The sequence below is a fragment of the Haliotis rufescens genome, unplaced genomic scaffold (genome assembly GCF_023055435.1).
Source record: "Haliotis rufescens isolate VD_foot unplaced genomic scaffold, xgHalRufe1.0.p SCAF_4, whole genome shotgun sequence".
Lineage (NCBI taxonomy): Eukaryota > Metazoa > Mollusca > Gastropoda > Lepetellida > Haliotidae > Haliotis > Haliotis rufescens.
Genome location: NW_025964112.1, coordinates 16885036 through 16912533, shown reverse-complemented (window position 1 = coordinate 16912533; position 27498 = coordinate 16885036). Strand labels below are relative to the sequence as shown.

Genomic DNA, 27498 nt, shown 5'->3' with positions numbered 1-27498 from the left:
TAATTATTCAATCTAAATCCAGGTTTGAAGTGAGGTTAAATGTGTGTTATATAATATACACGTGGCAGCCCAGCAAGAGGTGAATGATCAGTTGATTTACTTTTTTTTGTAGCATTGAACTAGAGACCATATAATAGATTATTATATGGTCTCTGATTGAACCGATTCGTTCTTGTTCCTCTACGTCTTGGTTGGGAAATAGACGTTTTCTCAAGTCTTTTCCTTTGTAAGCGTGTATATATTACCGTCAATTTGTAAAATGGGATTCTCTCGGGCAATTTATAGAATATGTAAATATTTCTGTCATTTTGACTGAAAAATCTGTCCAGATCGACTAAAAGTGATTAGGACGATCAAAAGGGCCTAAAAACATCACAACAGATTATTATGTAGGATTAGAAGCCAAACAACATAGAAATGTACTTTTCAACGTAACATTTTCAGCCTCTTGGTGATGACATTAAACATAAAAATGTTTGGAATTCGTTATCATAATAATACAGATGGAAATGTTTTTCAGTCACTTTGTAAAATAACTGAATATTTAGGCGTTTAATAAATTTGAAAATGTTACACATTTTGACAGTAAAAAAATATACACACTATAAAAAAGCAATGCTCAGGTGAAATATTTACTTTGTGTTGCAAGTCAAAATAGTGTAAACGGAAATCGCAAAATTACCAAGCTAGTGACTTATCAAAACTTCGTCACCATTACCGATGCTACCCACAAAGATACCTACATTTCCTAATTATCTCGAAAACTGTATTTAATTTTGTTGATCAATGTGACCATACGCCCTCATTACCACCCATAAAAGTGACTAATGCGCTTACGAATGGCGCAGCAGAGGTCGCGAACTTGCGTGCAGTGTGAGAATGCCGTATGTCAGTTTCCCTAAATGACTGCTCCCTAGACTGCGACTCTCCTGTCACAAATAGTAGCAAACTTTTATGGTCGAAGTTTATGGAGTTTACTTCCGTGCAAAGTTTTCTAATTAAACGCGATGTTTCATATGTGAGATCTACATAGTTGCAAGACACCTCGGTTAGCAATAAATGCGAAGTAGCTGAAATAATGACAGTGTTTCTGCAGCGGCCGCCCTGACGATAGGCTCTGCCACGGCAAGTTCATGTAGAAATACGGTCATTAATGACTTCAGATTGCGAATGTGAGTACGATATCTTTTGTTGCTACCGTCATATTTCTTTATACACAAAAGCAGTTAGCTTATATTTCGAGAGACTGGTTGTCTCTGACATAAAGGAATCCCTCAGTTAACTGCTAAATGAGTGGAAGTTCGAAAGCCTTATTTTATTACTTGTAGATTGGAACAATGTTGCACATACTGCATATAACAACACTGTAGTAAAATGTTTATACCAATGTTTAAAACTGTTATAGGGTTGGTTGGTTTATTGTTTAATGCCACACTCAGCAACATTCCAGCTATATGATGGCGGTCTGTAAATAATCAAGTCTCGACCAGACAATCCAGTGATTAATGTCATGAGCATCGATCCACGCAATTGGGATTGATGACATGCATCAACCAAGTCAGCGAGCCTGACCACCCGATCCCGTTAGTCACCTCTTACGACAAGCATAGTCGCCTTTTACAGCAAGCATGGGTTGCTGAAGACCTATTCTACCCCGGATCTTCACGGGTCCTAAAACTGTAATAACATCAGCATGATCAAGACAATATATACATCAGGACAAAATGATAAAATTTTGCGGTTTTGATTACAGTGCTTGGATTAAAATAAAATGCAGAGATCAGTTGGAAATTAATCAAAAACATATTGGTGTGTGAGTTAGCATGTTAGAAGCTTGTGATGTTTAGGATGTCACTTCATTTTGAAAGTTATGTTTGGTGACATGACTGTCAGTTTTTTTGATGGGAGGGAGAAAAGTCAAAAGAACTGAAGTATTTGGCATGTACTACTTTGGTGGACACTCTTGAGGTTCTGGGTTAGTATTATTCTCCAGCAGACTATGCTGGTTGTAAGAGTTGACTATGTAGATTGGGTGGTCATGCTCCGTGACTTGGTTACATGCGTCTAACATTCATTTCTAGACATATTTCCCCAAAATTATATTATGATTACTTTCTTTAGTTTAGTGCACACTTTTTTCCAAAAAACACAGCTGTGTAAACTTATTGTGGAGGGGGTGTGCATTATACTCGCCATAATGACTTTTGATGTGTTTTTTTCCCAACACAAAGACATTACCATGAGCAAGTAACACTGTAAATACCATGTCAACAAAACTGAACTGAAGTATGCAAAGAAATCATGCATTTATACTGTCTGGTTACCAAAAGTGTTAATTCTATATTTGGACTTGTTTGTAACTTATTTTATTACTTTTATTCAAAATTTCATTCAGTGTTGTTTGCATTAATTTCTTCGAAATCGTTTGTGAAGTGATCAGTAGATCACATAACTCACCATGATTTACAGAAACCACGGTCAGGTTACTGTTACTGATGGCTTGACACAAACTTTATTTGACAGAGAATGGATACATGGATAATAAATGCCATACTTTGACTAATTGAAAGTCATATTTGTTGTGGTTTGTCTGTTATATGTCAACATGGCGCTTCTAGCGCGAATGCAGGGAGCCTCGACAGTGACTGGTTTTATTGTTCAATACGTAATATATGTCTGGCAATAGCGATCTGCTGTACGAGAGTTAGTAGTACGCTAATGCTTATTATTATTTTAGATATATGTAGTACGGCTGCAACTAAAATAACATGATATTGGAATATATTATTCTTGATTTGATAATAGTTTTCAGGTACAATTCTTCCGATCATTGCATCAACATTCTTTCAAGTTATATTAGTGGGTCATTTGTAACCGAATCACCGGTAGATTGGTAGAAAATGTGTGTACAGCTCATTGCTGTTTCTGATTTAGTTTACGTGAAAATACACACAGTAATCTCAATCTCTGCATGTAAAACAATGGCTAGTAGAACTGGAAATACAATTTAAACAGTAAATCATCATGTCTAGTGATATTTAATCTCAAATTTCAATATTGTATTTCCTCAAATATGTTATCATCTGTTCGTTAACCTGACTTTACTGAAGGGGATTTGATGTAAAAGTATTCTGCTCATAATACTCAAATTCCCCCCAAAATACTGAATACTCCAGAGGGGAGTGCGCATTATGTACAACCATGAAGTATTATTTATTGTTTATTGACCTGTTTACATGAGAGTAGAAATGCTGTCATGCATATCTAAAATGAAATACAAGATTAATCCATTAAATTCCATTCAGCACTCTAAGTGTATTCTTTAGTTTTGCCAGACCTTCTACAGTAAAATAAGAAGTACATACTCCTGATGCTGAAAAATTATCTGGAGCCCTGTGGAATATTAAGGTGTTAAACAACAAACAAAGTTTGGTGAAATCCCAGCACAGATCTGATGCTGACTGTTAAACTTCCAAGAATCGTAACCTTGGATTCAAACCCACAGTTATGAACTCCAGGGCCCACTTGCACAAAGCCTACCTATGTTAAAGTATGGAAGTTACGATCATCTTAGCGCTAAGACTATTGTTAGTCTATGTTAAAGTATGGAAGTTACGATCATCTTAGCGCTAAGATCGCTTTGTGGGCCCAGATAGGTATAATGTACAATTGTATGGGCCTTAGCCTCACAGCAAGTTACTACGCCTTACATCATGTAGATCACTGGACCAGCAATTTTCTATATTTATGTCAAAATACTGGGTTAAACATAAAATATATTTTGGTTACGTTTTTGATTGTATAATAAAGATTAAGAGATTGTGAAGATTGAGATGGTGATGTCCCTTCTGTGTGGAGCTTTGGTGGTGAATGGGGCTAGGGTGTTTATATAAGAAAGAATGAAGGGTTGATACACTGGATAATCGAGGATGTAACATGACTTGCAAGTTCCCTCCATCCAAAGTTGCCACCTACGTTTGTACATTTAGCACTAATCTGATTTACAATATGACCTACACAGCAGCTGTGTGTGGAACGTAAGCACGTTTCTCCAACAATTTTAAACAATGAATTCATGATGTCAGTATATACATGCTCACAAATGTGTGCAATTTCTCAAGGTGTTGAAATGTGTCTGATATGATATAGCCAGGTGAGGTACAGTATACAGCTGTTTTTATATCTTCAGGTACATTCATGTTATTTTGATGGCGTGTCATTGACATTATTTCAGAAATACACCTGTGAAGATCTGGGTTGGAATCAGTCTTAAGAAACCCAATCATGTTGTGAGCTGCAACTTACGCGATCAGGTGGTCAGACTCACTAACTTTGTTGATGCATTCCATCGTAACAATACGCATGATGCCAATCACTGGATTGTCTGGTCCAGACTTGAATATTTACAGACCGCCATCATATAGCTGGAATATTGCTGAGTGCAGCTGACAAACCAACCAAATATATCATTTCATAGATGAGGTGGGAGCTTGGAGTGAGGCACTGTGTCATTGCAGTAGTTGATGCTTGGTTGGACACAACCAATCAAACAATCACTAAAAATGTTTCATAACTTAAGTCAGGAAAAGTTACACAAGGTTTGTCTTAATGAAGGTTTATATTATTGCTCATTAGATAGAAAATTAAGCTAGTGTGGTACCTAAATATATTTTCTGTAGCCAGAACAAAAGAAAGTAGCCATGGGCTACTGGACAGGCATTAATTACGCTAACATAACTAACATAACTAACATAACGATATATTCATTGTCCTAATGGTGTGACACAAACAGTGAAGTGGGTTCACCAAGTGTGAATGAAGAGAAAGAAAGAGTGAATGAGTATGGTTTAATGTCACTTATAGGAATATTCCAGCAATATCATGGCAGGGGCACTAGAAATGGGCTTCTCACATTGTACCCATGTGGGGAATCAAACCTGAGCTTTCGCTGTGATGAGGAAATGCTTAAACAACTAGACTACCTCCCCTCCCCAGAAACACTAAGTATCTGATGGTAGGTGACTATAGTTGGTCGGTTGAAAACAGTAAATTATTTTGGATTGTTGACCATGTCAATCGATTCCAATCTGTAGTAGGTAACAACGTTAGCGCTGAAAGTAAAACATTGTAATCATTATGTTTCCAGATAGATGATTATCGACCAGAACCCACACAACATGGAAGGTGTTTTAGCAGTCATACGCCCCAAGGCCAATGTTGCCAGGGGCGACTACCGTCCACGTCTGTACGATATCCTCTTACTGGACAGCAAGACGCCTCCTGGGGACAAGGTCAAGGCCGCCAAATACCTGCCGATGGTCTCGATGAAGCTAGGCGAGGATGAGCCGAGAGAGATGGTCCTGACCCACCTGTATACGCTGACGGGAGGAGATATGGGGCTGGGGATAAAAGGTGGGGGACTCAGATAGACAAATATGGAATACTAAACTCACTCCTGAGTTATAACAATTTTATGAAACGACTGAGTATCTGATGAGCGAAAGTGAGTCAGATACCAGAACTCTTCATGAGTTTAATACATTTGTTGTTACACAGGAGTGAGTTTAGTATTGTGTTTATTACTTGCTGTTTGTAACTTAATGTAAAAAGTTCACTGTCGTGTGTAAATAGGCAGACATCTGTTGATCCACAGCATTATCCCATTGAGTTTAACAGAATAATACTTCAAACACATGGAAAGTTGACACATTAATTTAATGCAATAACAGTCTACCATTAGAAATCAGGGGTCCGTTCTAAAAAGTTATCATAGCGCTAAGGTTAATGTAACTCCCATACTTTAACATATATTTACAACCGTTGTTGCAAAATGATCGCCTTGGGGCAGGGGCTCTTCACCAGAAAGTTTACAATCATGTCACAATACCCTATGACAAATTTGTGGAATTTTGATGCAAGATCTACCGGCAAAACAATGCCATGTGATGTCAACAGGGTTGGTGGGTAATCGAGCATGCATAAGCTCCTCTTAGTGACCTATTATCTCTACACGCAATGTCGTTGAATAAACCCAGGGATGTAGGGAGTTTTCAATATTTGTTTGTGAAACTTGTTCCCACAGTACATAAGCACATGTGTTGGTATTACACAATGTGTAATACAGCTGTAAATGTATTAAACGGGGCATCTCTTAATGGTCGAGTAGTAAATAGAGTTTAAACCTGTGGGGATTCCAGGTTAAAACAGGTAGCAACGTATGCTAGTCATGTGAGTCAACTAAATGGATTGACTTGTCAGGCTCAGTGACTGGCTGAATGGACAGGATGTGATGTGGGATGATGCTCATAATATCATCCAGTGGTTTGTCTGGTCCAGACTCAATCATTTCCAGCCCAATGTCATACAGCTGGAATATTGCTGAATATTACTCTACCATGGAGGCCTCACAGGATGGGGAAGGTGGGAGGTGGAGTGTGCCTCAGTCAGCTGTATTATCACTAAAGCATACGTCAGTCAGTATACCTTGGCCAAAATAAAAATTCTGCGGTCAATAAACACCCAATCCTCATTGTTGGTAATCCTTTGCATCATGTGTCAATAAAGGCCTACACTACCATGGAGGCCTCACAGGGTGGGGAAGGTGGGAGGTGGAGAGTGCCTCAGTCAGCTGTATTATCACTAAAGCATACGTCAGTCAGTTTACCTTGGCCAAAATAAAAATTCTGCGGTCAATAAACACCCAATCCTCATTGTTGGTAATCCTCATTGTTGTGTCAATAAAGGCCTACTCTACCATGGAGGCCTCACAGGGTGGGGAAGGTGGGAGGTGGAGAGTGCCTCAGTCAGCTGTATTATCACTGAATCATAAGTAAGTCAGTCCCCGCTTTATTCCTAGGCCAAAATACAAATTCTCAATTTTTGTAAATTCTGCAACCAAATTTTGATTGTTCTACACACAATTCTGCCAACTTTTAACTTTAGTTTTCGTAAATTTCATACTTTTGCACCTGTTTGACTTGTGGCAGGCATTTTTTGATAACCCTATCCCTGTCTAGGATAGCTTATTGAAGTGAATCAAGAGATCAATAGTTTAGACATACAGACATGCACTTTCGGTAAGCAATTATACAAAAGTCAGTTTCACTTCAAAACGAAATCAATGTCCGTTTTCATGTTTAAAACCAGGTTTGGACTCACATGCTAAAGTTCTGCAGTGCATTTGATGAATTCTGCAGCATATAAATGCAAAGTTCTGCTCAAGTTTGGCACAGCATGTGATTTTTCTGCAAGATAGGTACATTTATGCACTGAGTGGCCATTTCTGCAAAATATTCTGCAACCACGGAATCACGCAATACACTGGGGACTGAAATGGACATTGTAACAGCTGATACTGAGAACATGGAATACAGCTTGGACTTCAACTACTGATGTATCTGTTTCAGGAGAGAGGGCAATACTGGTCCCGCCACATCAGTCCGACAGTTCCAGAGGCCCCCGGGAATCCCTGTCTAGATTTTCCTTGTTCTGTGTGCCTATTTCACAGCTAGGTAAGTTCTCACGAGATTCACACCATGCATAAGAGGCAGGTCCTTGGTTTTGAAAAGTGGGAGCAGTGCACAAGCAAGCAATGATCATTTTCTCATTCTGACATGAAATTGGTAATAGAAGATGCAAGGGCTTCAAAACCTATAATCCTACACAGGTTTTAGTACAGCTATTAAATTATGTTCATTCATGCTTTCTCCAGTTCAGTATGTGTAAATTCGATGGAAATATTTTACATCCATTAGGTCCCATGAGGTTTGATAAGGAAGCTTTATGAATTCGATTTTGGAAACAAAATCTGAAAACAAATATGACAGTGAGTTGGTGTGATGTTGCAGAGAAGCTCAGTAAGCGCTATGTGGACCAGGCACAGAACGCTCCGGGCTTCTACTCCATGGAGGCAGTCATTGAGATGCTCAGCAACGGCAGCGTCAACTTCCCCTCGCCAACATTACCACTGCTGCAGCACCTTGGAAAGTGAGGAGAATGTTTAAGGGGAGGGAACTCATTCCAGGGCCTTAAAGCTTTGTGTTTCATAACTCCATACTTTACCATACAATATGATAGTCACAACTCTGAGGTCCCTTCGTTGAGAGAGGGGCCGGGCACTAGACTGGAAAGCCCTTGGGAGTCGCGAGGGTATTTCAGTGTGACCTGACGGCATTGGAGGTTTGATGTATCCTACATAGTTGATACACACATTCTTGCTCTCTGGCTGAACAATAAATCCAATTCCTTGTAATAATTTACATTATTTATCAGGCCTGGCAACCGGGCAAATTCCATAGTAGCAAATATCAAGGAACCCAGGACCCTAAATTTCAAATGTAGTCATGCTTGGTGGTTCAACAGGTTTTTTGAGGGGCGGTCGGGTAGCCCAGTGGTTAAAGCGTTCGCTCGTCACGCCGAAGACCTGGGTTTGATTCCAGACATGGGTACAATGTGTGAAGCCCATTTCTGGTGTCCCCCACACTGATATTGCTGGAATATTGCTAAAAGCGGTGTAAAAGCGCACTCACTCACTCACTCAACAGGTTTTCATAGGCAGTGCAGTGAAAATATTTGTTGTGCGGAGTTGTGTCCCTTAGATCTGCCCAGATCTGCTCATTGTGAATTTGAATCTTAGGTTTCTCTGATTATGATGGTGCCTGCACCCACCTCAATCTCCATATCCCAGATACTCTGTAATTTGTCATTGCATCCCATCTGCTGCCCCTTCATCTGCTGCCCCTTCGTCTGCAGACCAGTCGGGCAATGACCACATATATTGTGCAAGGTTCATATTCTGTACGCCATGAACACAATGACGTACTGACTGGGTCTTATTGTTGTATGTTGAGCAAACAAGTTCCTGATACATTTTACACTTTTGACATCTTCGAGTGATTTGTGTAAAAATATGCCGTTATGATAAATAGATAATTTGTTTTGGAAAATAATCATGACACGAACCACACTTCTGCATCATGAGTCCTTGATAAATGAGTGAGTGAGTTTGGTTATATGCCGCTTTTAGCAATATTCCAGCAATATCACAGCACTGGAAACCAGAAATAGTCTTCACACATTGCACCCTTGTGGGGAGTAGTAACCCAGGTCTTTGGCATTATGGGGCGGTCGGGTAGCCTAGTGGTTAAAGCGTTCGCTCGTCGCGCCGAAGACCCGGGTTCGATTCCCGACATGGGTACAATGTGTGAAGCCCATTTCTGGTGTCCCCCGCCGTGATATTGCTGGAATATTGCTAAAAGCGGCGTAAAACCATACTCACTCACTCACTTTGGCATTATGAGCAAACGCTCTAACCACTAGGCTACACCACCACCCGAATACTCTATGAGAAGGCCATAAATCTTGCATACCAACACAGAGACACACACCTTCTCACATGGTAAATGTTATTCTACACTTCAAGCTCCTTCCCACGGGTCGTGTGGCGGTCGGGTAGCCTAGTGGTTAAAGCGTTAGCTCATCACGCCGAAGACCCGGGTTAGATTCCCGACATTGGTACAATGTGTGAAGCCCATTTCTGGTGTCCCCCACCGTGATATTGCTGGAATATTGCTAAAAGCGGCGTAAAACCTCACTCACTCACTCACTCCCACAGGTCGGTCGGGTAGCCTTGTGGTTAAGGCATTTACATGTCACACTGAAGGCCTGGGTTTGATTCCCTACATAGACCATTTCTTGTGCCCCCTCCATCCCCGCCTTGATACAGCTGGAATATTGCTAAAAGTGTGATAAAACCATACTCAGTCACTCCTTCCCACATGAGGTTGACAAGTATAATACACACTATTCAAAACAGGATTAAACCATACTCACTCACTCTTAAAATGGGCAATGATTTGAAGTGTGACACATGTTCCTGTCTGCAGCTGGCTCCGAGAGAAGCACATGCGGTCTGGTTCCGTGGAGGCGTTGTTCCGGTCTCGGGCGGAGTACAGGATGCGTCTGACGGTACACAACCCCGTCTTCCTATCCAGCAGGATCTCCCCCGAGGACAGCGGAACTCAGAACTTGGGTGACCTCCCCGCGGAGATACAACTCACAGCCAATGAAGCCCGAGCCAAAATGTTGTCCATAGAGAAGTGTGATATTGTTGTTATCAACCCCTTGTTTGGGTCCGGCCTACAGTATAAGACAAAGGTTTGTGACCAAAATATATTCTTCTATTTAGGTTGAACTGGCCAATGTTTTCTATGATTCGCAATGAGAGTTCCTCCATTTGAAAGTTTCAGATAAATTCTGGAAGTGTTTTCAGTGTTGTCAAGGCAAAGGGCATGACATGAGTTGTACGATGACACGCAATCAACCAAGTCAAAGAGACCAGCACACCCGATCCATTTAGTCGCCTCTTATGACCAGCATAGGTGATAAGGCCAACAGGGTGATAAGACAGTCAGTTTGTCAACCATTTTGTTTGTTTGTGCATTGCTGCAATATTCCTGCAATATGTTGGTGGCCTGTAAATAATCAAGTTTGGACAAGACAATCCAGTGATCGATATTATGAGCAGCATCTAATGTAGGACCATGTCATTATACCTTAAACATAACATGAATGTTTGCAATAAGGAGAAAGGAACAAACCAAGCTTCTGCAGAAAATGGTATAATTTTGATTCAGATGTAGATAGTCTGTCTACCGCCTCCGTGGTCTAGTGGTAGAGCGTCCGCCCAGAGAGCAGAAGGTCCGGGGTTCGATCCCCGACCGCGTCATACCAAAAGACGTCAAAAGATGGTACTTGTTGTTACCCTGTCTGGCGCTCGGCATTAAGGGGCTAAAACAAGAACTGGTCGGCTCGGAGTCAGTATACTGTGTCTGAGTGGGATATTCATGTTAAACTGCGGCATGGTATCTCGGTGAGCTAGCACTATAAATCGGCATCAGTCCGGACTAGTACAAGCAGCCACACAAACACACATACGTACATGCACGTCGCTATATAAGTGCAATAATCTTGGACGCGACGTTAAACCCTGTTTCACCAGATAGTTTGTGATGAGTTTCCAGCATCCCAGTGATTGTCTCCCTTACCCAGAAGAACTCTGTATGTTTGCAGGTGAACAGACTGATAGAGAACAACTTCTGGCCCCAGAAGCCTGACTATGGAAGAATAGTGGTTCCAGACCCCATACCAGAGTATGTACACAACAACACAAAAGTTTGATATCGTATTTTGTTGTAAAAGTACAATTAATCTGTGGATAATTGGTGGATATGTTGTGAATGATTTGTGAATAGTCTGTGGATATCTGCAGATTTCTGCGAAACTATGTTAGTCTTCTATTGGACTATGACGCTCATGCGTGTCAGGCCATGGCAATACGCTCCATACGTGTACATGTACAATGGATACTAGGATACTACGCTGTGAATGGATTGCAGGTACATGTAATGTTTGATAAATATGTGTAAACACCAGTTTGTAAACTATTCCTGCTATAATAATGCTGTCATTAAATCTTTTATTTGAATATTTGATTTATCATCACTTTCCCTCATCAGATACCAGAACTTTTCACTCGTTTCATAAAATTGGTATTAAATGGGAGCTCATTTTAGTATTCTGTATTTACACAACACCCGATGAACTTATGTTGATATATGTCTGTATACAAATATTCACATACATGTATGTTTCTTTTAGTACATATTTTCAGTGAATGTCTTTGGTCTGTGGAGAGTTGTTGCATGGCATTGCTTCCCACTGTTGACTAACAATACCGATGCTTTGTATGCCTGACAGGGTGTTACCATGGTTACAGACACTCTTGCTCTCACTATCAACCCCTAGCCCACCTGGCTTCCTGATACTGTAGGGACCATGATATTGGCAGGATGCCAAGACTGAAATCCTGCCGTCATATAGCTGAAATATTGCTGACAACAAACCAACCAACCAAGACTGGAATGATCCACTGATTGTATATCACATGATAATGTTCAACAATGCCATGCCGTGTATGCATCATGTCTATTAGTGTCATTTACAAAACATTTTATTATCTGCAAATCAGATGGCTTACTAATCTCACCACAAACTACCTAATTTCATCTCACTACAGGGGTGGCCGAGTAGCCTAGTGGTTAAATCATTCGCTCGCCACGCCGAAGACCTGGGTTCGATTCCCAATATGGGTACAATGTGTGAAGCCCATTTCTGGTGTCCACCGCTGTGATATTGCTGGAATATTGCTTAAAGCGGCGTGAAACCATACTCACTCACTCACTCACTCACTCATCTCATTGCAAGTTCTGTAGATTTGCTGATTGCTCTGACCCAGCAAGCTAAACACTCTGTACACTGCATGGTATTACAGAGCCCTGAAGTGGAGGGAAAAGTACCCCGTCCACAGCTGTGCTGCCGAAGGTGACCTTGATGGGGTCAAGACACTGCTGAGTCAAGGCCAGCTGCATTCCAAGAAAGATTCCATATCGTGGGCACCTATACACTATGCAGCATGGTAACTGCTTCCTCAACCTCTCTCGCTTCACTCATCCTCGTGTAGCAGGGTCCTTCTTCTGTTACCATGGTGACAGAGAAGTATAGTTGTTTTAAAACAATTGCAACACTAACATAGATAAATGTTTTATCCATATGTGGTCAAAATATTTTAAGAAGTTATGTACAACTAATTATATTTTTATGCGATACTTTTAACACAGTGAATGATTTTCCAATATTCCTCAGTAGTAAAGTGGGAATTTGGAGCAGTAGTTAACAATTCTGTCTCGCAATAAAATGCACACTAACCCCTTTCTTTTCTGATTTGGACAATTAGATTAAATAATAACATTTGCTACAAATACCTATCTCAGTTTAATACTCTGAATACAGTTCAATGGACACCCTTGTAAATTTGAAACATATGTCTCTCAAGATGCATCAATTATTTGACTTGTTATTCCCACTGGGAAATGCCAAACTTTTTAACAATACTAATGACATGATTATATGATCTCAAAATTGAACCTCTATCATATGCACTTTAGCGATCTTTACTGAGCATATCCAGGTGTTCTGATGCCTTTGATCTGTACTTACTCAAGGTCAAGTTGCAGAAAGTGTCCATCTAGAACGGTCTTGTCTTGTAGTAAAACTGTCAGCAGGTCAGTAATGTGTTGTCAGCAGACCTTTCAGTGTTCCCCACCCAAGTGTGACTCAAGTCTGCATCATACAACTGTAAACAAGCGTTGTGTCTAGCCAGTATAGGAGGAACTCAGTTCCCATCACAAACCTGGTCGAAATTGACCCCGTTCCACAAAGCGATCGTAACTACAATCAATCTTAGAGACTTATGTTGATTCTAAAATTGTCTAAGCTAAAGTTTACAACCGTTCCACAAAGCAATCTTAGGGCGATTGTAACTTAACAAGTTCTTAAGTAGCCGATCTTAATAAAGATCGGAATCTTCAGCCATGAAGATACGAAAGTTTCGCTTAGAGTGACCTCCCTTGGTCATGTTTAGCAGACGACGCATTTCCTTGCACACCATAATAAAAGTCGCCATCTTTGTTGTTATGGTACAATATTTAAGATCGATTTTAGCAATCCTAAGTTGGCCCGGAGCAACTTAGCATTTTGATCTTAACTTACAACTCTCTTAGTGGAACGGGCGGCTGATCGTAACAAAAATTTAAAATCGTATACTTAGTGAGTTACAATCAACTTAGCCCTAAGATTTCTTTGTGGAACGGGGCCCTGATGTCTAATTGACTTTGACAGGCACCGGCTGTAAACAGGACAGAGCTGTGTGGTGCACGAGTTAAGGCAGGGGTATTAGGTACTTGATTTTCATAGTCTATGGTGATTTTCATAGGAGTATAATGTACATTTCAAACAGGGCTGCTGGTTATTGAGCATTCAACTGCATGTTGACAGGTATGGTTACTCTAATGTGGTGACGGCCCTCCTAGATGCTGGCTGCTCCCCAAACATTGCCGACCGTGAGGACAGTACACCTCTCCACCTAGCAGCGCGGAAAGGTCACTCGCTTGTTGCAGAGACCTTGCTGGTGCACAGAGTTGATGTGGTAAGGGTTGGAATGGAGAGTGGTGCACTCTGAGATAGACATTGTAATTTGTGCTGTGTGATGCATATTTATGACAATATTTGAGTTAGCAGACATAAACATGCTGGGACTGCCAATTTGGACCAAGCCTTGTCCCCTTTAAGTGCCTGAGGGGCAATGTACACACATAGATCGGATAAAGATGGAGCATAGATGGCATATAGATGGGATATCAATAGAATAAAGATGGGATATAGATAGGTTATAAATAGAGTATAGATGGGATATAAATAGAATATAGATGGAATATGCATGGGATATAGATGGGATGTCAATAGATTATAGATGGAATATAGATGGGATATAGGTAGGTTATAAATAGAGTATAGATGGATATAAATAGAATATAGATGGGATAAAGATGGAGCATAGATGAAATATGCATGGGATATAGATGGGATATCAATAGAATAAAGATGGAATATGAGTGGGATATAGATGGGATATCAATAGAATATAGATGGGATGTAGATAGGTTATAAATAGAGTATAGATGGGATATCAATAGAATATAGATGGAATATGAGTGGGATATAGATGGGATATCAATAGAATATAGATGGGATGTAGATAGGTTATAAATAGACTATAGATGGGATATAAATAGAATATAGATCGAATATTGATGGAATATAGGTGGAATATAGATGGAATATAGATGGGATATAGAGAAAAATAGATGAAATATAGATGAAAGATAAATGGAATATAGATGAAATGTAGATGGAATATAGATGGAATATAGATGAAATATAGATTGAATGTAGATGGAATATAGATGGAATATAGATGAAATATAGATGAAATATCAATGGAATATTGATGGAATATAGGTAGAATATGGGTTTCCCCAATGTGTTAAATGTTTTATACCTGCATCACTTATGCTTTCCTACCAAAATGAACTGACATGCTGTACAAACTGGCATCAAGCTGAACTCACTGTCACACTTTCTACCACCTCCCAACACAGGCTGCACGTGACAAGAATGGCAAGACAGCGCTGGACATTTGCCAATCGGGTCCGGACCACACCTGGAAACACGAGCAGGTGGCCAACTTCATCAAACAGTCAGGCACACGGCCGGTAAGCTGTGTCTCCTTCCTCACCACTCTGGGCTTGTTGTGATGGATAAAACAGGGGCTAGGTTGGAAATGTCTGAGGAGCTGTTGTGATGGATAAAACAGGGGCTAGGTTGGAAATGTTTGAGAAGCTGTTGTGATGGATAAAACAGGGGCTAGGTTGGAAATGTTCGAGAAGCTGTTGTGATGGATAAAACAGGGGCTGGGTTGGAAATGTTCGAGGAGCTGTTGTGATGGATTAAACAGGGGCTAGGTTGGAAATGTTGTAGGAGCTGTTGTGATGGATAAAACAGGGGCTAGGTTGGAAATGTTCGAGGAGCTGTTGTGATGGATTAAACAGGGGCTAGGTTGGAAATGTTCGAGGAGCTGTTGTGATGGATTAAACAGGGGCTAGGTTGGAAATGTTCGAGGAGCTGTTGTGATAGATAAAGCAGGGGCTAGGTGCTAGGTTGGAAATGTTATAGGAGCTGTTGTGATAGATAAAGCAGGGGCTAGGTTGGAAATGTTATAGGAGCTGTTGTGATGGAAAAAACAGGGGCTTGGGGCTGGGTTGGAAATGTGTGTGGGATAAGGGAAAAGCATGCAAGCTGATGACCCTGGGATTTTTCCTGCATAGGAGTATTTACATTTCCAACCAGACACTTCGAAAACTGTTTTATCTGCCCATGGCCTGCTTTCACTTTTGAACACAGCACTCTGTACCTGCCCAGTGCCTGCTTCCAATTTGTCATGGTGAAGTTGTGTACACTTACAGTATTTACCCTGTGGTTGGATACCAAGCAGTGTCTAACACTGGAGGATGTGCATGTGACTGTTGTATTGACTGTCTTGGGGTGTAAGAGTTGTAAGAGTTGTGTTTATGTTGTAGAGTCCCACAATCGCTGTCAACACAATGGATGCAAACATCATCAACCTCAGACTGACCTCTGGATACCATACATCTGTCAGACAGCTCAATGAACAGATGCTAAAGGTTAGTACACAGTCATTATTAGATGTCATCTTTGAACAGGTCCTCAATGTCAGATATCAGTGAACAGATTCTCAATGTCAGATATCAGTGAACAGGTTCTCAATGTCAGATATAAGTGAACAGGTTCTCTGTGTAAGATATCAGTGAACAGGTTCTCAATGTAAGATATAAGTGAACTGGTTCTCAATGTCAGATATCAGTGAACAGGTTCTCAATGTCAGATATCAGTGAACAGGTTCTCAATGTCAGATATCAGTGAACAGGTTCTCAATGTAAGATATCAGTGAACAGATTGTCAATGTAAGATATCAGTGAACAGGTTCTCAGTGTAAGATATAAGTGAACAGGTTCTCAATGTAGGATCAGTGAACAGGTTCTCAATGTCAGATATCAGTGAACAGGTTCTCAATGTCAGATATCAGTGAACTGGTTCTCAGTGTAAGATATCAGTGAACAGGTTCTCTGTGTAAGATATCAGTGAACAGGTTCTCAATGTAAGATATAAGTGAACCGGTTCTCAATGTAAGATATCAGTGAACAGAATCTCAATGTCAAATATCTGTAAACAGGTTCTCAATGTCAGGTATCAGTGAACAGGTTCTCAGTGTAAGATATTAGTGAACAGGTTCTCAATGTCAGATATCAGTGAACAGGTTCTCAATGTAAGATATCAGTGAACTGGTTCTCAGTGTCAGATATCTGTAAACAGGTTCTCAATGTCAGATATCAGTGAACAGGTTCTCAATGTCAGATATCAGTGAACAGATTCTCAGTGTCAGCTATCAGTGAACCGGTTCTCAATGTCAGATATCAGTGAACAGAATCTCAATGTCAAATATCTGTGAACAGGTTCTCAATGTCAGATATCAGTGAACAGGTTCTCAGTGTAAGATATTAGTGAACAGGTTCTCAATGTCAGATATCAGTGAACAGGTTCTCAATGTAAGATATCTGTGAACAGATTGTCAATGTAAGATATCAGTGAACAGGTTCTCAGTGTAAGATATAAGTGAACAGGTTCTGAATGTAAGATCAGTGAACAGGTTCTCTGTGTAAGATATCAGTGAACAGGTTCTCAGTGTCAGATATCAGTGAACTGGTTCTCAGTGTAAGATATCAGTGAACAGGTTCTCAGTGTAAGATATAAGTGAACAGATTCTCAATGTCAGCTATCAGTGAACCGGTTCTCAATGTAAGATATCAGTGAACAGAATCTCAATGTCAAATATCTGTAAACAGGTTCTCAATGTCAGATATCAGTGAACAGGTTCTCAGTGTAAGATATCAGTGAACAGGTTCTCTGTGTAAGATATCAGTGAACAGGTTCTCAATGTAAGATATAAGTGAACCGGTTGTCAATGTCAGATATCAGTGAACAGGTTCTCAATGTCAGATATCAGTGAACAGGTTCTCAATGTAAGATATCAGTGAACTGGTTCTCAGTGTCAGATATCTGTAAACAGATTCTCAATGTCAGATATCAGTGAACAGGTTCTCAATGTCAGATATCAGTGAACAGATTCTCAGTGTCAGCTATCAGTGAACCGGTTCTCAATGTAAGGTATCAGTGAACAGAATCTCAATGTCAAATATCTGTGAACAGGTTCTCAATGTCAGATATCAGTGAACAGGTTCTCAGTGTAAGATATTAGTGAACAGGTTCTCAATGTCAGATATCAGTGAACAGGTTCTCAATGTAAGATATCAGTGAACAGATTGTCAATGTAAGATATCAGTGAACAGGTTCTCAGTGTAAGATATAAGTGAACAGGTTCTGAATGTAAGATCAGTGAACAGGTTCTCTGTGTAAGATATCAGTGAACAGGTTCTCAGTGTCAGATATCAGTGAACTGGTTCTCAGTGTAAGATATCAGTGAACAGGTTCTCAGTGTAAGATATAAGTGAACAGATTCTCAATGTCAGCTATCAGTGAACCGGTTCTCAATGTAAGATATCAGTGAACAGAATCTCAATGTCAAATATCTGTAAACAGGTTCTCAATGTCAGATATCAGTGAACAGGTTCTCAGTGTAAGATATCAGTGAACAGGTTCTCAATGTAAGATATCAGTGAACAGGTTCTCAATGTCAAATATCAGTGAACAGGTTCTCAATGTAAGATATCAGTGAACAGATTGTCAATGTAAGATATCAGAGAACAGGTTCTCAGTGTAAGATATAAGTGAACAGGTTCTCAATGTAAGATATCAGTGAACAGGTTCTCAATGTCAGATATCAGTGAACAGGTTCTCAGTGTAAGACATCAGTGCTTACACAAAACAAAGTTGGCTGTTGGTATGATAATAAAGTGTTGAGTAATCATGTTCATATAAACTATTCTCTTAAAGCTTTCTCAGTGTTTTAGCATGAAATTCCAAAGTTGTTCTGTTGAAACAGTATGAAGGCTGTAGACAGCAAGCACCTGCCGACATTCATGGGTTGTACTGTGTGTTTCAGGAGTTTGGGATGCCGCCTGTTCCATATGCTCAGATCTTCACAATATGGATCTGCTCTAACAGTCTCGGTAAGTTGTAAATGAAACCGTATATAGTTTCCTGTATGATACTGTTATTTCTTTATGATGTCTTTGTATTATATCTGAAATGGATGTTAGGGTAGCCAAGTGGTTAAAGTGTTTGCTCATAATGCTGAAGGCCCATGTTCAATGCCCTGTGTGAGTAAAATGTGTGAAGCCCATTTCTGGAGTCCCCTGCCATGATATTGCTGGAAGTGCTTACAGCAACTTTAAAACCATATTCAACAATAATCGGAAACATTGTTTTATCTAACTGTCATTACTTCACATGCTGTAGGCGGGATGGTCGGGCATCCTAGTGGTTAAAGTGTTCGCTTGTCACGCCGAAGACCCGGGTTCGATTCCCGACATGGGTACAATGTGTGAAGCCCATTTCTGGTGTCCTCTGTCGTGATATTGCTGGAATATTTCTAAAACACGGTGTTAAACCATACTCACTCGCTCACTTCCATGCTGTAGGCACTGTGTTCCTCCTTCAGCCCTGAATACATAAACCTTTAGAAGTGTAGTGGTGAGGCATCTCTATTTTCTGTCAGCTTTTTAAATGAGGACCTGACTCACAGAAGTCAAGTGAAGCTGTGTGTAGAGCTGATGTTGTGCATGTTGTCAGGGTACATTTGTGAATTCTGATTTTAGCTAGGGTATATTTCAGTGTATGTCTGTAGTACTGTAGATTACAAAGACCCCTTTAGTGTAACAGCAAACCCTGGCAAATAAACCACATGTACTCAAATGCCTTGTCATTTCTCCTGTGAGGATTCCATGGCAACAGAGGTTCCCATCACCCTATGACTGTCATGAGAGCCCTATTTTAGGATCTCCTCTCGTCCCAAGTATCCTAAGCCCTATTTTAGGATCTCCTGTCGTCCCAAGTATCCTAAGCCCTATTCTAGGATCTCCTGTCGTCCCAAGTATCTTAGGCCCTATTTTGGGTGCTCCTGTCGTCCCAAGTATCCAAAGCCCTCTTTTAGGATCTCCTGTCGTCCCAAGTATCCTAAGCCCTATCTTAGGATCTCCTGTCGTCCCAAGTATCCTAAGCCCTTTTTTAGGATCTCCTGTCGTCCCAAGTATCCTAAGCCCTTTTTTAGGATCTTCTGTCATCCCAAGTATCCTAAGCCCTATTTTAGGATCTCCTGTCGTCCCAAGTATCCTAAGCCCTATTTTAGGATCTCCTGTCATCCCAAGTATCCTAAGCCCTTTTTTAGGATCTCCTGTCGTCCCAAGTATCCTAAGCCCTTTTTTAGGATCTCCTGTCGTCCCAAATATCCTAAGATTGTCATAACAGCTATTGAATGGATTGAGTCAGTAGGGCTGGGACAGGTAACCTCAGGTACTCAGGTCAGGTGGGTCCTGATTTGGACCCAGGTACCCACATGGGTCGTTTGAGTAAGGATAAAGCGTGTATCAACTACAGTGTATTTATGATCAGATCGTTATATACGTGTATCTAGATATTTTGCCAGGGCTGCAGTTAAACTATTCCCATTCAGACATTTTGTACCCAACTCTTGAAACCTATAGCGGGTACCAGGTAGGGCCGTGTAATAGGAGGAGTGGGTACCCAGGCAGAAAATTTGAACTCGTCTCTGGACTTGGTTGATTGCTTGTCATGGGAGCCCACAACTGAGCTCTAATGGTGATTCTCAGTTAGAATAGGTCCTATGTAACCTCAGTGACGTGATCGATTGCTTGTCATTGTAAGCAGACAGCTTGGAATGTTGTTCGTAATATCAATCACTGTTTTCTTAGGTCCAGACATGATCATTACCAGGCCACTGTGCTAAGGCTGATGTAAAGCAGACTGCATCGCTTGACAACAAATATGCAGGGGCGGACTGGTAGCCTAGTGGTTAAAGCGTTCTCATTTGGAGCTCATTCTCTCATCCACTGGTTTGTACTTATAACAACTGCAGAATAAAACAACATTCACTCAATCACTCACCCCTCCCTCTTTGTCATGCAGAGCTGCAGCTGAAACCGGAGCATGAGCCGATGAACCAGTTGCGAATATGGCAGACGCGCACTGTGGGGATGTTGTCGGACGCTAACCCCGACCATGAGGAGCCGGTCCTGAAGTGGAGAAGAAATGCCAAAATTGGTGTGGAGATTGAAAAACAGGTATATTCACTTCTAACATACCACATGCCTGCTTTATTCTACAATAGCAGACAAACAACTGACAACATGGATCTTACTTGACAACATGGTTTTCACACCTTAATGGGGGGCACGGGTGGCCAAGTCGTCTAAGGCGCCGCGATTCGCTGTGCAGAGTTGCGTCCCTTGGACACGCCAGAAACCTATGATTGTGGGTTCGAATCCCGGTTCGCCCTGATTATGTTTCTCGGTTTGTCAGCACCATACCCGTGCTCGTGGGTTTCACCGAAGTGGTAAACGTCTGAGACCTGCATCACTTCGGGCTTTCCTCCCACATTAAGCTGACACGCCGTGATATAACTAGAATAATGTTAAAAGCGGCGTTAAACCCAACTCACTCACTCACTCACACACCTTAATGGGTACATCGGTATCCAACAAAAGTAGTGGGATGGATTTCCTTGTACATCTCTGAAATGCTTAGTTATTTATTAGTCAGACGATTGTGAACCATTTCCTCAATTACACACACCAGTGTTTCCATTGGTCCAGAATTAACTTGATCAACAAGCAAATGTTCAACAAGAAATTAGTATTGGAAGACTTGATTTAGCATGTTTAGTCTTTGACGTTTCTGTCTGGACATGAATGAGAGAGTGTTATTTTATATGATGAGTACTGCAATTGACACTTTATACTTGTTTGTACAAAAACATAGCGGGAACTAGCGGGAGATGAGTACAAAGTTTCCAGTGCCTCGTGTGAAGGGTCCAACCATTGGATGTTTTGGAGCCAGATATTTTGGGGAAACAAATAATTACGGATAGTTTGTTCCAGAAAATACTGGTTTGATAGGCATGTTTTAGAAGTTGACGGATGACAAAGTAGACACAATTTATGGACAACAACTTCTTTATTTATTGTAATGGCGATGTTTCGGTAAAGAAAATTTCCAAGCAGAAAATACTTGACAAAATAATTGTCCTTCAGGTATTACCACAATTAAGTTTTTGTGGGACATGCTAGATGACCTGAAAAAATTGTGTTGAGAAAAAATTATTGCATGCCGCCTCTATTCATTGATAATTCATTTCTCTGACAAAATATTCTTTCTATAACCAAAATCCTTGGCCCCCCAAAATATTAAATGATTGGTCCCTAAGAGCCAACTAATACAGTGATGGCATGGTATTATGCATCTACACTTTAAGTGAGAGTGGTATTTGACTAAAAACTTATGGCTGAAACAAAAGAAACCATGGCCACAAAAGTGGGATATGATTGTCAGATAATTATCTTCTGTACAGCTGACACATCAGAAGGCCATCGACCTGCTCTTCCACGAGGCATACTACAACTACATCAACGCCCTCTACCCATGCAAGGAGCAGGATGCAGTTATATTTGCCGCCATCTTGTTTCTTCTCTGGCATGGCAACTTGGACTCCAGTTCAGCGAAGTCTTTCCTGTCAAAGTAAGTCATTGTGATTATCTCACTGCCACGGTTCAGTCCCTGTTGGGATCCCAGGGAAGGACAAGCATTTATTCCATAATTATAAACTTATCCTATCTCACACTTTGCATTTGTTCCTTCTTCTTTCGATCCTTATGTGGAAAAGTGTTTGAACAAAGTTTCCAGCTTCTAAAAACATTTTGCCCGAACACATCCCAGCATCACCATGGTCATTCACTTATTTTTTCATATGTGGTTTGTTATTGGTACACAACCTGAAAATACAACAGTGTATGGTTGTAGCCCTGACATCAAGATGTTCTCTGTGTCATGTGCTAGGTATTCAACCTGCAGAAGCAGATCCAGGATTTTGAAAAAGGGTGTGTGCCCATAACACCCAAATAAAAAAAGTGACTTGGTCGAGGGTGGAGTTAACGTGTATGGTGTCTGAAAAAAGGAGGGGTGTACACTCCATGCCCCCTACCTCTGGATCGTCCAGTGACCTGTGACTGGTTCTCATTGCAGCAGAGAGAAGCAGCAGGAACTCGTGCCTCAGCCTATCCTGGTGCAGAGGGGAGCCACACACTGGGCCAACAAGATCCTCAGAGAGTGCCGGGAGATCATTCAGGGCAAGGACAGGACTCCTCTGGTAAGTCACACACACGAGTGCCATGAGATCATCCATGTCTCCTCTGGTAAGTCACACACACGAGTGCCATGAGACGATCCATGTCTCCTCTGGTAAGTCACAGAGACGAGTGCCATGAGACGATCCATGTCTCCTCTTGTAAGTCACAGAGAAGACTGCCATGAGATCATCCATGTCTCCTCTGGTAAGTCACACACACGAGTGCCATGAGACGATCCATGTCTCCTCTGGTAAGTCACAGAGACCAGTGACATGAGACTACCCAGGGGTAGGACATATTTCCTCATACGTCACACACAATCATCACTCATCTCATCTGATAAAGATGCACAGTTTGATAGCTGCATCAACTTTTTAATTTGATTCTTTATGTTCTTTGCAGGCATTGAAACGTCAGTTTTTAACACACTGTCACTACCTCACTGTCTACGGCTCTGCTTTCTTCACTGGGACTTTACCAAACCCCCAAGGCATTAGGGTAAGACAGCATTCACCTCAGACTTAACGACATTCAGTGTATATTCATATGGCTGTTGAGACAGGAATGGGCGAAACATTAAAGTGTTCATATTAGAACAATACAAAACCAACCCCTGCTTGGGGTGGACTGGTGAAGCCGTGAATAGTATCAATTGATGCTAATCAAATTGCAAGATTTTTTTCATTTGTTGACAATTTTAGCTGTTTAGGTTAATATGACATAACTTTTTGAGCTGATGAACTTTATAATTTTCTTCTCAAGTTTTCACAGTAAACTAAAAGTAATTATGATATTACTGAGAAAATAATCGGTCCTCGGGTTCTGTTCTTCACAAGTTTTAATTTTGGGCCTTTATTTGACCTTCGTACTTTGACCATGTTTCCAAATTCTCTCAAAATGCGCAAGTGGCTTTGTAAACTTGTCCTCTTCTGGAACTGCCGGACTGGGGGAGCTGAATTTTGGCTTGTATGTTAATCCTTATGATCACTTATTTTTTCGAAATGATTTGAAAAAATATGTTTTTGCTCAGGATTTATGCAGAACATATTTGAATAATAATACTGGCAGCAACTTTTCTGAAGTGTTTGCCAGTGTTGACATTTTAAACTACATATCCAGGTGAGCTACAGAGCCGCGGCACTAATTTTATCCCATGCCACGAAGTCTCTTGCTACGTGTTTCTAGATTTTGTGCATCCTGTCTTCAATGAAGACAAATTTCCTGAGAAACTACATAAAACTTTACGTGCTTAATAGAGAAACTTGTCAAGGCTGAGATAAAAAATAGATGGGATGTGACCAAACAAAGTTCTAATGTGTCCCTTGGCTTGGGATAGTGATAACACTGTTTTCTTGTTTAATACTTATTCGACCTTTGTGGTAAAACAGAAAAGGGTTCTGTTGTTGAGGGTACTTTTACAGTTGCTGGGGGAATCATTTCCGTGTATTTAGTCTCATTTCTTTCTTTTTTCCCAGGGTTCGCCAACAAAATGTCACATAGGAGTGAACGATGTCGGAATACATATCATCAGCATGCAGAACAAGGTGAGGACTACAGTTAAAAAGATTAATTAGTTTTCAACAGTTACTTATGCCTCTTTACTTCCTTTTTACTTTATACTTTTTCTTTACAAATTTAACAAATCTTTTGATATAGTTTGTTTGTTTGTTGTTTAACGCCGCACTGGATTGTCTGGTCCAGACTCTATTATTTACAGACCATTTCCTTCCTCATATAGCTGGAATATTGCTGAGTGTGGTGTTAAACAACGAACAAGCATATGAAAAAAATATGTAAGGCAGGTGTGGGGGTAAATTTGTTAATTGTTGGCGTTGCTTAACCCAAAACTCACCTTTCCCATAGAGGACATTTAAAGTTGTATAGCATGTGGTGTTTGAGCCAGGCTTTGTTAAGATTTGCATTGTGTATGATAACTTCAAAATCTTTGCTGTACATATTCAAATATATAATATTTGTTCTACGAGGCATATTATGAAAGAAAATGGTTGGCTGGAAATACAGTCTGGATGAGGAATCTTGTTGATGTGTAGCTCATCGTTGTAATGGTTCCAAGTTATATGGGGGGCACGGGTGGCCCAGTCGTCTAAGGCGCCGCGATTCGCTGTGCAGAGTTGCGTCCCTTGGGCACGCCAGAAACCTATGATTGTGGGTTCGCCCCGATTATGTTTCTAGGTTTGTCAGCACCATACCCGTGCTCGTGGGTTTCACCGAAGTGGTAAACGTCTGAGACCAGCATCACTTCAGGGTTTCCTCCCACATTAAGCTTACACGCCGTGATATAACTGGAATAATGTTAAAAGCGGCGTTAAACCCAACTCACTCACTCCAAGTTATATGACACATTGTTTTAAACATGAACATAGACAGGTGAGCTGCAGTGTTATGGCACTATTGGTTCTGTGCTTGGATTGATCAGTTCATTAAGTGTGCTCTGTCTTTCTCCCCAGTCAATGCTTCAGTCATACAAGTACTCTGAGATTGAGTGGCAGCATGTCCAGGAGTATTCTCTGCTGGAGATTCACGTCACAAGGCCGGAAGGAAAGACTGGTCGAATCTCACCCAAAACTGTCACCAAAATCCGCTCCAAACAAGCTGGTCTCATTAACTTTCTCATGGTCAAACTGGCCCAGATGCATGACTGAAGGCCAAGATGGTGGCTGTCAACAATTTGTGATATAATGGACAAGAAATTTGGAAGATCGAAGTGCTTAGTTTCTTTTATCTTTCAGTGTGAGAGTAATTTGGAAAGTCAGCAGTGAAGGTAACTGTACAGACTAACTGCTACATTTAAAAGTAATTTGTAATTATTTATTCAATGTCAACAATAAGATGATATTTTTGTAAAAAGCAAATCAAATTATTTGAAAAGAGTTTTCAGACTGCCATGCAATCAACAGGATTGAAAGAATCTGGTCACAACTGTAACATGGAAGTATGACAATGTATATGTCGAAACATCCTCAAGTAACGACTGTCAGCATCCTTGCTGCTGGGACAAGACCAGGGTCAAGCTGGGCACAATATCTTGCATCCTATAGCAGGAGTGGATGCAAATGGTTTGACTGCAAGCCCCACTGCTCAGTTATGGCGTTAAATTTAGCATACATCTTAAACTCTACTGTCCAAGTCCGATTTTCTTCACTTAATCAAAAGGTTTTGCTTCAAAGAAGAAATGTCCCATATGATTGTGATAATTTGTTGTATTGGAATGAGGATTTGGCTCCCTTGGTTTCTTACTTTCCCTATCAGTTAGATTGAATCATTTTACAAGGCCAACATTTTTAGAAGTCACATAATTTGCAGTGAGAGTTATCCATGGTCTTATCCCAGGGCTGGGGGTGAAGTGAATAGTAGACATATATCCCTGTTTCGAGGATGATCCTTAAAAGTTATCAGTGATTTTGATGACCAGTATAAGAATCAGATTGTGAGCCCAAGTCAGAGATGAAATTGCCACAGTTCTCTCTGATTGGTGTAAAACCTGACCAATCAAATCAAGATGACCACAGCTTTGAATGATTCAGCTCCCATATGAACAGTGTGATATGGGAAAACTAAACAGTCAAGATTCAAGTATTTCTCCACAAACTACCAAAAAGGTAGACAAGCATGATGTACATCGAGAAAAGGGGAATATTTGCAATATTGCTCATCTGAAAGTATATAGTTCAGCGTTTGTGATACATAGATGGTTGTGTGATGTCAATATGACTCTGGAGGTCAAGACGACATGTCAAGATGACATATGTCAGGTCATTATGACCTACTTGCCACATGTTATGCTTATGTCAAGATACCCCCACCTCAGTGCTGAAGCTCATGGCTTACTGTATACCTCATGGAAACACAATGCCTCAGTGTCGACTGATGTGGTACATCTGGGCGTCCCCACCATAACGCGGGGTCACTGACCTGCATTGTGTAATACACAACATTTCTTAAGGACAAAAATAGTCATCTTTAGTCAAAGGTGTGGTCCTTAGCAAATGTTGAGAAGTATATTAGAACATTTACAACATATGGTATAGAAATAGACACAGTTTGTCCTTCTCGATTGGTTATTTTCAGAATATTTTCAAACCCTACTGGTACAAACAGAAAATGATGAGACCTCCATTGTGACCTCAATGAACAGGATGTGTGGCCTGGTCAGAATGTTGTAGGATTACAGCTGCACTGTTGACTGTGTAATCATGAATTTAGGTGCAACCTCTGCATCTTGGACATGTGCACTAAGCAGACTACCCTTTGGGATCATCCATGACACCCACTGCGTCGCTGTGCACCTTCAACACATCTGTGTATACCAGTAGATACAGTACATTTATCACCATGCTCAGACTTCTGACCCGTGCATCAAACATTATGCAAATTTTAAGTGTCAGTTATCATCCTGACTCACCCCAAGTTATATGATCGACCTTGACCTTGACCTTGTGTTCCAACCAATACGAACATAGATCTGATGGGCTGTACATTGATATTAGCTTTTTCCGATAGCTGAGCATAATGGTGCAAGGTATTGGGTTTGGATGTTTTTCATGAATGAAGGCTATTTGATTGTTACCTGTTTGTTGTTGTATTGTGAAGGTCCAAATTGTTGTAACAGTTACAATGCCTGATG

General features: G+C 40.7%; 1 protein-coding gene across 1 annotated transcript; it reads left to right on the top strand.

Annotated features, from left to right (window-relative positions):
• Positions 1-933: 933 nt before the first annotated feature.
• On the top strand, positions 934-27440 carry LOC124149232 (krev interaction trapped protein 1-like). Its single transcript, XM_048381826.1, has 17 exons — positions 934-1172; positions 5147-5412; positions 7407-7511; positions 7848-7986; positions 9885-10155; positions 11071-11150; positions 12332-12475; positions 13894-14044; positions 15057-15170; positions 16035-16139; positions 18596-18662; positions 20638-20792; positions 22079-22245; positions 22750-22873; positions 23256-23351; positions 24329-24397; positions 25322-27440. The coding sequence occupies exons 2-17, from the start codon at positions 5151-5153 to the stop codon at positions 25514-25516; spliced, it is 2244 nt and encodes a 747-aa protein (XP_048237783.1). The 5' UTR covers positions 934-1172; positions 5147-5150; the 3' UTR covers positions 25517-27440.
• The last annotated feature ends 58 nt before the right edge of the window (positions 27441-27498 follow it).

Excerpts from the sequence above, each read along its gene's own strand:
- LOC124149232 (XM_048381826.1), top strand. The coding sequence starts at position 5,151 with ATGATTATCGACCAGAACCCACACAACATGGAAGGTGTTTTAGCAGTC. Across the intron at positions 10,156-11,070 it reads GCCTACAGTATAAGACAAAG|GTGAACAGACTGATAGAGAA; the intron begins GTTTGTGACCAA and ends GTATGTTTGCAG. Across the intron at positions 18,663-20,637 it reads GATCTGCTCTAACAGTCTCG|AGCTGCAGCTGAAACCGGAG; the intron begins GTAAGTTGTAAA and ends TTTGTCATGCAG.